The 11,777-nt window shown below is 42.5% G+C and overlaps 1 protein-coding gene across 1 annotated transcript; it reads left to right on the forward strand.

Annotated features, from left to right (window-relative positions):
• The first annotated feature begins 1,043 nt into the window (after positions 1-1,043).
• On the forward strand, positions 1,044-11,058 carry slc22a16 (solute carrier family 22 member 16). The gene is made up of 8 exons (XM_080490053.1): positions 1,044-1,293; positions 2,032-2,502; positions 5,604-5,721; positions 6,798-7,359; positions 7,716-7,840; positions 9,437-9,546; positions 9,842-9,941; positions 10,076-11,058. Exons 1-8 carry the CDS (start codon positions 1,250-1,252, stop codon positions 10,253-10,255), a joined length of 1,710 nt encoding a protein of 569 aa, XP_080346179.1. The 5' UTR covers positions 1,044-1,249; the 3' UTR covers positions 10,256-11,058.
• The last annotated feature ends 719 nt before the right edge of the window (positions 11,059-11,777 follow it).

Here is an 11,777-nt window from a genome sequence, read left to right on the forward strand (position 1 = left end):
GTTAGTCTGTTTATTTCTGTGACTTTGGAAACGCAATCAAGTGTAAAGGCAATCAAAGGTGAACCCATGTTTACCCAGTTTAAGCAGACAAGGTTTAGTTGTGTGGCCATGTGAAAATGAGACTTTGATTACATCACTGTGACATTAACTAATCTGGATTTGTCAATCTAATCTCATTTCAGGGTAGGTTGATGATATATGTTGTTAAAGTTAGAGTTGAGTTTTGGGTTAATCTGTACTGACCCCACAGGGATTTCAAGATTTATGTGTGAAGACATCTTTTAAAGTAATTTTTTGTTTTCTTTTATTTTGAACATTCACAAAATCAAATAAACAATTTAAACCAATCAAACAAAAGACAGCTCAGCAAACGAAGGGTAAATAAATAACAGCAGAACAATGCAATCCGGTTGCATGTCCGAAGAGGAGTGAGGAGAAGTATAACTTATTGTAATCCACCCCTTCTCCTTTAATACGTTAGATTTTTTTTTTTTATATCTTGCACTAATTTATTAATCAATTCATTTAAACATGTTAGGACTATTATATTAAGACTAATTATCTGCTGAAAACATAAATTAAAGACATACATTTTGTTAAAGTAATGTCATATAGTATACATCATAATAAATATAATGAATTATAATCATGATTATGGTAGAACATTATTCAGAATTTGACAAAAATACATACTGATATATTTATTCTATCAGAGTAGACAAAATAATTCTATTTTGGGTCTACTCTGATTTGTCTACTTCCAACGTGGAGTAGACAAAGTACAACTATTTGGTCCACACTGATAGAATACATATATCAGTATTTATTCTTTGGGAGTTGGTGAAGACCAAAAATAGAATCTTATATACAACTCAACTGAAAACACAACTTGTGTATCTGTGTGTCAATCCCAGTGTATTGAGACTATGAGTTTGTGCGTCTGTGCGTGCGTTGCGCGCGCCTCGGCCACTCCATAACCTAATGAACATATCTAAAATTCTCGTTGTGGCGTTCCCCTCCTTTCCCAAAGAGGTTTATGTTTCACTCCAGGAGGTCTGGGTTCGGAGCGGACCGTACCCGCACAGAGGCGGGTGACGATTTTGACGTTACGCGCGCTCTGAGCGTTACCTCCTTTCTGGAGAGTCGCTCCTGGGACTGCGAGCTGCTGAGGCGCTGTGTGTGTGATCTGCTCCGCCGGGTACAGACGCTCCAGGACCGTTCAGTGAGGTAAAAACCCAACGCCGGTACCATGACGGTCGAGAGGCTCTTCGACGAGCTCGGACATTTCAAAAGGTACAAAACAGCGTCGGTACTCTTGTTTTCTTTTCCCGCCCCACAATAACCCTGTTGACGTTTTTCTTTCACCCAATTAGTAGTTGCCAGGGTAACTTCATGTATGTATTTATACACATAATCAACAACCTGTTGGATATCATTAGATATATTAGGGCCCTGTTGCAAATATGTTGATTTAAAAAGACTAACACCACTAAACACAAGCAGGCTTGCTTAGTTTACTCTGGACGGTTTTTTTTTTCTCTCCTTCAAATCACATGTGTTTTAGTTTTTATCTCAGAGGAACTGCATGTCCTGCTTTGTTAATTCAAAGCTTACCCAGGCTGGGAGAGCTGCACGTTTTATGAAAAAAAAAAAAGCAAAAAAAAAAAAAGCAGGAATGTATCGAGTCAACATTTAATCTGAGCTCTTTTTATTTCATTCAGTTTATGTTGATAATGTTTGTTTTGCTGAAGTGTTTGCCTCATACATTCATTTCAGATATATTTGATAGGTTATTCTACATCTTCTGCTTTATTCATTCTGCTGTAAGAAATCAAGTCTTTGTGATTGAGGAACTATTTGTCTACACATACCAGTAGCTTCTATGTCATAGTTTGAAAGCAAAGAGGATTTGTTTTAATCAAAGTTGCTTTGAGTTTTCCATCCAATAAGACTGATTTCTCCTGGTGGTGACTTTTCCAGTTGCTATTTCACACATTGTTTGTTAACATGGTCTTACTTTCTTCTCTGTAGGTTTCAGGCCTGTCTGTATTTTGCAGCCGCCTTTCAGGCCATAGCATGTGGCATCCACTACCTGTCCTCTGTGTTCCTGGTGGAGACTCCAAACTTTGTGTGCAGTGTGCCTGGCAACATCACCCATGTCCTGTACGAAAACATGACAGGATCTAGTCTGGAGGACCTCCTGCCGGTCTTCCGAAGTGGACCCATGGTGGTGAGGACAGCTGATGGGGAGCAGTGGGAGCTCAGCCGGTGCCGCAGCGCCCTGCGCATCGATCCAGTGGACTTCACCTATGACTTTTACGGCAACAAAACAGTGCAAGCATGCAGCGGGAACTTTATTTTTGATCACAGCGAAGTTCAACAGAACATCGTGACGGAGTGGGACTTGGTGTGCGAGAGAGAATGGCTGGCCAAGCTGTGTCAGCCCACCTTCATGCTTGGCGTGCTGATCGGAGCGCTGGTGTTCGGCGACATTGCTGACAGGTAAGCCGAGATTTACCCAGAGAAGCATGTGGGTGATTTTCGAGCAGAGGTTGGGTGAAATATGTGTAAACAAATACTGCCATGCAACCCCGAGCTGGCACAGGTAAGTGTGCCGGGGCAACCAGGGGGCGCAAAGTCGGGAAGATGTGATTGAGTTTATATGACTAGATTGCTAAGATTATAAAGACATTGCTTTACCTTGGGTTTTGTTTGGGTTTTGGAAATGGGATGAAGTAAACCCCGTTGTTTATCCTTTCAGGATACCTCATGTCGCTATTGTATGTGCTGTCTTTGCATCTTAACCAACTTAAATACTCCAGTAAACAACAAAAGTGTCGCCATCTCTATTGGTTTTGTGCACAGTTTTCTGATTGTCTACCTCCGAACTAATGTGATACTGTTCTCTCTAAAGCTAGGTTTACACTATATTTCCGGCAGCCACGTTTCAGGCCACTGTGGACAAAATGGGATGGACGTGAGACGACGCAGGGGGACGGGATGGGCAAACGCAACAGGTCGTGATTGCCGTGGGCGCTGTGCCAGATTTTTTATCTGTCAAAAAAATTTGCCATGAGAAACTTAGTAGGCCGTAGCGAAATGGGATGAACGTCACAAAACGTGGCAGCACGCAATTGGCCGTAATAGAACTTGGAGGCGGACCGTAGTGGGTTAATTAGTTTATCACGTCGCGCCGTGCTTCGTCACGGTTCTCACGGCGTAGTTACGGTGCATGGTCGCCGTTTCATCACGTTCAATCGCGGTTTGTCCCGCCGTGTGACGGTTTGTGGACCCGACATGTTGCGTTTTACTCCGGTCTGTTCTTGTATGAACATGATGATTGACGGCCTCATCGAGCTCACAAGAATAAGTGGATATGGAGTAAACTACTGTGACCGTCACTGATCTCACTTTTTTATATTTGATCTCGCCAACAAACTAGAGAGTGTTGGGATTAAGATTATTTTAGTTTTATTATATTTAGCTGGTGTCAAGTCTCATGTTTTTGTTTGTTTGTGTACTTATCCTGTAATGATGGAATGCATACCTGAGGTTGTGAGGACGTCTTGCTTTCCATGACTCAATAGTATTAATGTGTTTTACTCTGTGTGTGTGTGTGTGTGTGTGTGTGTGTGTGTGTGTGTGTGTGTGTGTGTGTGTGTGTGCAAATCATGGAAACAGTCATCATTTAACACCCTTCAGTGAACAAAAATGGAAGCAGAACCTCAAGGAAACCAAAGGACTTCTAGTAACCACAGTCCTATGCAAAACATGACGCCTATACTGTCCATAAGGCAAGGCAAGGCAAACTTATTTATAAAACACCACTCAAACACAAGGCAATTCACAGTGCTTTACAAAGAAATAAAATAAATTAAAGAAATACATTAAAGCTTGAGAAGAAATAAAGGAAATGCATTAAAACAAATAATGAAGAAAAGTATAATAAATAAGGTAAGAGATTTATTAAGATTAGTTTACTAAGTAAGTAAAGTCTATTTTTTATTCAAAAGCCTGTGCATATAGGAATGTTTTAAGTCCTGATTTAAAAGAGGTGAGTGTGTCGACAGTCTTCAGGTGTTCAGGAAGTTTGTTCCACAGCTGAGGAGCGTAGGAACTAAAAGCTGCTTCACCTTGTTTCTTCTGACTTTAGGAACACTGAGTAAACCTCTTCCTGAGGACCTCAGAGGTCTGGAGGTTTGATATTCTACAAGTCAATCTGAGATGTATTTAGGCCTGAGACCATTCAAAGCTTTATAGACCAGAAGTAAGATTTTGAAGTCAATCCTTTGACGCACATAACATTAAGTACACCGTTTTAAATGTTCTTTTAAGAAGAAAAGATGTATTGGTCCAGTTCCATGACATTAACCCAATGCGTGTAAACATGGCCAACTTGACATGATTTAGTTCAAACTGGGCATGAAAGGTGAAAGTGCAGATTCTCCGGTATTTTCATGCGCAGCCGTCTCAATAAATTGTTCGGAAAAGAAACACTTTCAGTGTTCTTTGAGTTGCAGAGGTCAGAGGATAATGGCTAAATATGTTCCAGATGACGGAGAGGCGGCAGAACTAACTACTCATTACAACCACGACCATCTCAGTGCACACAACGCATTGAGCATTAAAGCAGATGGGTGGCCGCAGCAGAAGACCACACCTAGTGGCTCCCCTGCCGGCTAAGAATAGCAAACTGAGGCTACAGTTCATTTGGAGTGGCCACAACTGAGCAAGATTAGATTGGAAAAACACAACCGGATCCTAATAGGCTTGACTTTTGCTTAAATATTCCGAATATCACATTAACAACAAGTACCGTTTAGGTTTCTACTCCTGGGATAATAGTGTCGGCAGTATCTTCTTAGCACTTTCACTCCTATCCCGTCACTTCTGACAGGATTTGGCATGCTCTCTCAGTATCATCAAAAAACTGTAACATTGGACACCTATCAGATACTGAAAGTTGTGAATTAGCTGGAAAAAGGGGCAGAAATACTAATTCGGGGCACAGTTTTGACAGTTCCACAAAATCAATCAACGGAGAAGTAAAAGAACTAACTCAATTTTGGCCCAAAGAACGATCTGAACATTGTCTTAACAACGGTCACTAATTACCTCCACCACCTCTCTATAACCACCGTCTTCTTAAAGTCATGTTCAGTAGGGAAACATCTCAAGCTGGACTCTCGAACTTCACAATGACTTCATTGTGCTAAAAGTGTGTCCACAGTCACCAGATCTCCATCCAGTAGACCACGTCTGGAATGTGGGCCAATGAGAGAGTCACTCTGAGGACGGGCAGCCAACGGATCTACACAAACTGTGTGATACCAGCGTGTCATTATCAATCAGAAACTGAGGAATGTGTTGTTGAAATCAGTTTTCAAGGTGGAAGTTACTCCAGCGCGGCACGAGCAAAGTTTATTCAGTGTGGATGGGGGTTGTATCTTTTAATGGTTTGCTGCAGAACGGCCTGGCTCCCGACTTCCTGTGAAACCTTGCGCTCCTCGTGACAACTGAATAACTCACCTGCATGTCTGAAATCAAACTTTTTTTTTGTCTGTACATCCCTGGAATCCCCCCCCCCCCTCTCTCCCCACCAGAGTCGGCCGTGTTAGGATTTTGATGTTCACCAGCCTTTCTCAGTTTGTGCTCGGGGTGCTTGTCGCGTTCTCTGGGAACTACTATTTGTTTGTGGTGCTCCGCTTTCTTCTTGCCATGGTGAGTTCAGTGTTTTCACTACTGCACTTTATACAGTAAGCCTTCTGCATCCGAGATCAGATCATGCCTTCCACGTGAAATTGGGCCTCATGAAAGTCGAAAGAAAACGTGTTTGTTTGTACTACATGATGTGTGCATGGGTCATTACGGCTACAAAAGCTGAATGGCAGTTAAGTTGTGATGGAAGAGTCTGTTCTCCTGCTTCGTGGTTTCACCCCCCCCCCCCCCCCCCCCCCCCCCCCAGTCCTCTTTAGCTACAGCTGTTGTTTTTCACATGGAAGCGGACCCTCAGATAGGGCCAATCAGCCACGCACGGCGGCAGTTTTCAGTCGCCACTAAAAGCTTTTGCTCATTTCTAAGCGAATAACGAAACTCTGAGCCACGCAGTGATTCGTTAGAAGTATTTCTTTGAATGTCAAGAGCAACCTCTGCGGTTAAACTATAAGTTCAAAGTGAGGCTGTTCGGGTCTGGTTCTTTAACGTATGAGCACTGGAGTTTGTACACGATAAGCACTGACAGTTTACTTACTCTTGCGTGAGCTGCAGCTTAGAAAGGTCAACGTTAACTTCGGAGAGCCTCAGCTATGCAACTGTGAGCTGATATAAGTTTTCTACTTGTGCTCCTCCTGCAATTAGAACTCAACTTTAGACCTTAGTGGTTTGCTTTGGATACAGTTGATGCTGTTCACTTAAAGTTATTAGAGCCCAATTTGTGGCTTATATTAAAAAAAAAAAAAAAAAAAAGAAAAAGAAAGAAAGAAGCAGACTGTGAATATTAATAAACCAAGTCCTGTTCATTCTGTGGCAAGTGTACCGACTCATAAAAGAACTTTAAAATGAAGCATGACTTCAGTTTTGAATTCATAATACATGCATAATTAAATGTTCATTCCCGACATGGCTTTTTCTTAAGTATTCTGAATATTTTTGTATTTTGTAATATTTCCAGCACAGTTATTAATTCCTGCAAAGGAAGGCCATGCACTGTGTGTCCTGCATTTTTGAAACTAGTAATAACATCCATCCCTCTAAACTATGGGCTTATTTTTCTTTCTTATTAAACTTTTTCCTGACAGGTGTCCAGCGGCTATTTGGTGGTGGTGTTTGTCTATGTCACAGAGTTCACCGGGAGCAAGGTGCGCACCTGGACCTCCATGCATGTGCATGCGGCCTTCGCTGTCGGCATCATGGTGGTGGCTCTGACCGGTTACCTGGTGCGGGTTTGGTGGATCTACCAAATCATCCTTTCCACCTGCACCGCTCCTTTCCTGCTTTTCTGCTGGAAGTTCCCCGAGACGCCCTTCTACTTGCTCGCAAAGGGCCGTTACAAGGACGCTCAGACCCTGCTGGACACCATCGCACGTTTCAATGGACTCGAAAGCACGCTCAAGGCAGAGCAGCTCGTGGAGTCTGGGAAGAGCGACAAAGACACGGCTTTGATAGAGCGGGAGGCGGGGGAGCGGCCAACACAGCCGGAAAAGAAGCTGTCCATCCTGGATCTGTTTGGCAGCTGGAGGATGGCAGCTCGTACGTGCACCGTGTGGTCCATCTGGTTTATCGGCAGCCTGGGCTACTACGTCTTCTCTTTGGGCTCCGTCAATCTGGGGGGAAATCAGTACATGAACCTGTTTCTTGTCGGTAAGCGATTCGTTAATAAGAATGAATTTACCCGGGAAAAAAAAAACATGGGGAGCAGAATCTTTTAGACTGAAAGGATATACAGCGTTGAGCTTTTTGTGTCGTTTGTTAAGATTTGTTCTCCAAATGAGATTTCGTTCCTTCAACAAGTAGTTAATGTGTTCGTGTGTTTCCAAGAAGCATATACATGTATTCCTGGCTTGCGGCTTCTAGTAAACATGCGGCGGAAACAGTTTTGCTGAGCTTGAGCAGCACTTCAGGAGGTTATTTAAGTCCGTCAGATAGGGTGTCACCGTCTCCGTCCTTCGACAGTCGACATCCACCGACTGAGCGTGGCTGTGATTGACTGTTTCCAGGTGCAGTGGAGTTGCCCTCCTACCTGGTTGGCTGCTTCGCGATGGACCGCATTGGGAGGAAGATGACTTGCGCTCCAGCTCTGCTCCTGGCTGGGGTGGCTTGCATACTCATCATTGTGGTACCTGTACGTGAACCGATTCATTACAAATCGCACACAAACCCACTTTTCTATTTTTGTTAATATTTGCCGTATGTTCAGCTGCGTAACCATATCATCTCAGCATAATGTGCTTTACCTTTGCATGTCTTGATTTGTAACTGCATTCAAAGCACTTCACATGTGCAGCAGCAGCGAACCGGACACAAGAATAAGCTGCAAGTCATTTTTTTACAATGCCTGCACAAGCCTGTTTGCCTTGGGTTTATTGTTCCGACTGTGCTCTGGGTCTGGACTTCTGACATGTGTGTTCAGCGCTCTGACCCAAGTTAGTGCTACTTGCTGGTAAGCAGCTGGTGGTTCATGTTCAAACAAATAGGACCTTTGACCTCGCGGGTCACTTAGAGCGCAGCACTCAGCAAATGGAAGGAGGAAAATAGTCGTGTGGACAAAAGTCTTTCTACAAACCGTAGGGAGACACAACACGATGAAACATAATGAGAATCCAATTGGAAACCTCTGTATACCACACTTTATACCAATTTCTTGTGTTAAGTACACAAACTTATATGTTTTCCCTTTAAAACATACCATGATCTCTGCTGACACTGCATGAAAAAGAAGTCGTTACCTTTTGGACAACAATTGCAATTACAAAGCACTTTTACTGCTTGTGGTTTCTTATATTTGGACTTTATTACAATGAATTTCCTTTTCCTATGCTATCCAGTCTACATAGGAGTGTGTGTGTGTGTGTGTGTGTGTGTGTGTGTGTGTGTGTGTGTGTGTGTGTGTGTGTGTGTGTGTGTGTGTGTGTGTGAGAGAGAGAGAGAGAGAGAGAGAGAGAGAGAGAGAGAGAGAGAGAGAGTAAATCAACAACAATAACAATGGACGATTCCAGAGTGTTTGTGTTACTCACTTTTGAACCAAACGGTGCAAACATTTACTAAACTATTATTTGGATCACATTTACATACAGCAGATACCCCATTACCTCATTTTCAGGATGTATAATCATAACAGCAACATTTGAGATTGTTCAACCAATGATGAACGTGAACTACCTTCTTTGGCCTCACATGTTCTGTTTTCCTTTTCGTTATCTTGGCTGTTATTTGTTCTGGCGAATCGCTGACTGTATTCTTTGCGTCTTAGTAACAGGCTGTACTTGTCAAATACACTGTCAAATAGTCACCATCTTAACAGTTGGTATGTGACTGGAGTGTTCACATTGGTTCACGTACTCACGAGGAAACACAAACATGCACAAGGTCATTATACAGGTAAAGAGTGTTTGGATGAATTACATGCAGTTCAGACATGTTTACACTTTGCCATTTGGCCAGTGCTGCTATGGCTTACTGAATTGTACAAACAAAGTGGTGACTGGAAACGGTTGAGTGTTTTTGGTTTAAAGTTTTTTTGTTGGAAAGTCTGAAGGTCAAAGTGATGGAATCAGCTGTAAAAACACTTAAAAGTAAGAGCTTCACACAACACAGCCGCGTACACCAAACAAAATGTAAGCTTTGAAAACATGACTTTGACTTTGCATGGCTCTGCAATGTGGAGCTTTTTTTTTTTTTTTTTTCTTTTTGTCTGATCGTCTTTGCATTATTTTTTCAGGAAATAGAAGCCCTGGCTATCGCTCTCAGCATGATCGGAAAGTTTGCCATTGCGATTGCCTTCGGTCTCATCTACCTGTACACCTGTGAGCTTTATCCAACAATAATCAGGTATGGTGGAAAACACACTCACAAAGCATGCCTCGTGACCGGCATCAAGACATGTAAGTCCACTCGTTGAGAAGATCTCAAGTTTGTTCCTTTACGACATTACTGTTGTAAACATGGGTTGATGTTCAAAATACAAATAAAGAAATGAACGGTCCTCTTAACTAAAATATTGTCAGATGGTCGACTGTTAAAGTCGACAAATCTTTAAAGTCAGAGCATAAATTCAAACCTTTTACGGCTCAATACTTGATATATTTCTGTGTGCCTACATTTAGTCTGTCTGTTCTCCCTGCAGATCCCTAGCAGTCGGTACTGGCAGCATGATGTGCCGTGTCGGCAGTGTGGTTGCACCTTTCTGCGTTTACCTAGCTGATGTCTGGACGTACCTACCTCAGGTAAATTACCTTAAGAGGTCTTTTTTACACTCCATAAACTCATTCTACTTTGCACCGTGTTCTCATTAGTCATATTTATGAAAGTCTCATGGCAATAAAACAATTTCCTTTTCTCGATTACAACCTCTGTGTAGGTCATTGTGGGAATCCTGGCTTTTATCATCGGAGTGCTGACGTTGTGTTTGCCGGAGACTTTGGGCCAGCCTCTGACGAACACCTTGGAAGAGGCTGAGTCTCTGGGACGTGAGCCCAGGACCAAGCAACCAGCCCCGAGAAATCGATATGCGGAGGATGGGTTGGAGATGAAACCATAAGAGTTTATTTTGATTTTACGTATGCAAACAGTACAATGTGATATTAGTATCTCCTAAAAGTGCCTTAAAAAAACAACAACAACCCAACAACAAGATTCATAACCAGTCAGCTTTTAACTGCTTTAATCTCAGGGCATCGAAATCACTGTGAAACTGCATTTTACAGCTTATTTTGACATCAATTTCAATTCCATCTGGTTTAAGATGCAATTGTTGAGCTTTGCTCTGACTGTTCAGTCCGTGTGTGCATTTTTCTGCACTGTAGTTAAATGAATGGGTGTCATAGTTTTTCCATATGCGTCTACAGCATGTGGAAACCATACCCCGCTGAGTAGGACTGCAGTACTGTGTTCAAGAGTCACAATATGATCTCCAGATGTTTGGACCAAATACAGGAATGTACCACAACAGTGTGGAGATGTGCAGCTGCCTTACAATACCGGAGTATACTACTCGGCATTATTTTCAACCTGAAGGAGGCAAAAGCTTAAATTTTGTTTTTCCAAAACCTGACATGTAACCATCAGGTGATTGAAGCTGTTTTGTGCTATAGTCAAAAAGAATATTTTTCTATAAATGGTTTCTTTTTTTATTAGTTGTTTTTGTTCCTCGTTGAAACAACACACAGTGAAGCTGACAATGACTTTGTTGACCTCCTTTTCTCAATACAGTTGTAACCTTTTGAAGCTGGTGTAGTTTTACAGTCTTATGTTAGTGGTCTTACGGTGGTGATACCTAAACATGGCTAGGAATCTTTAATTGAATGTTTTTTTTTTTTTTTTTTGATAAAACACCTTCCTCAAGAGTTCAAGAGTTCTGTCTTTCCTTCTCTGTCTGTGATTCAAACCCGGGACTGGAAAATTGGGGGAGTTTCTTCTTGTCCCTCGGCCCACCAATACGAACAACTTCCTGTTTGCAGGGTAAAGTGTCGCCACCTTCTGCAGCCCCAGCTTCCATTGCACCACTCGGCACATAAAACCCCCTCTGTGTTCCACGACCTGTGTGTGTGTGTGTGTGTGTGTGTGTGTGTGTGTGTGTGTGTGTGTGTGTGTGTGTGTGTGTGTGTGTTCAAAGTGCTGTACTTCACTTTAACCAGGAGTCTGCCAGCCAATGTGAGTTTCCAGTTAAGTCATGATACTGATGGACTAAATAGTGCACGGTTATTAGAGTAGTTGAGAGCGTCAGGAATCCCTCTCTGCTGTGTGGACGTGCTGGAGCCCTCTTGTACATTTGCGTTGCGAAAAAGAATCTTTATTTAGAAAGTGACCCACTACTTCGGGCGGGCTCGGTGTCGGGGCAGAAATTAGAAGTAGGTGAAAGAGAGAGCTGGAGGTCCTCACAAGTGTAGCCAATACGTGCGTGTTCTTTTAAGTGGAGAGGTAGTGTGTTGCAATTCGACCTGCTATAATCAAAATAAAATACAAAAACACAGTAAAGTACAGCACATCAACATGTCCGCTATACATCCCTTGGACAACTTATTGGTTCTTTTCTTTGACTCAGTTGTGTTTTCATGACGTCA

The sequence above is a fragment of the Lipophrys pholis genome, assembly GCF_963383615.2.
Source record: "Lipophrys pholis genome assembly, chromosome: 21".
Taxonomy (NCBI): Eukaryota; Metazoa; Chordata; class Actinopteri; order Blenniiformes; family Blenniidae; genus Lipophrys; species Lipophrys pholis.

Bases quoted from the DNA above. Each gene is read 5' to 3' on its own strand.
- slc22a16 (XM_080490053.1), top strand. From the start codon at position 1,250: ATGACGGTCGAGAGGCTCTTCGACGAGCTCGGACATTTCAAAAG. The intron at 7,360-7,715 runs GTAAGCGATTCG...GACTGTTTCCAG, and splicing joins CATGAACCTGTTTCTTGTCG to GTGCAGTGGAGTTGCCCTCC. The intron at 9,942-10,075 runs GTAAATTACCTT...ACCTCTGTGTAG, and splicing joins TCTGGACGTACCTACCTCAG to GTCATTGTGGGAATCCTGGC.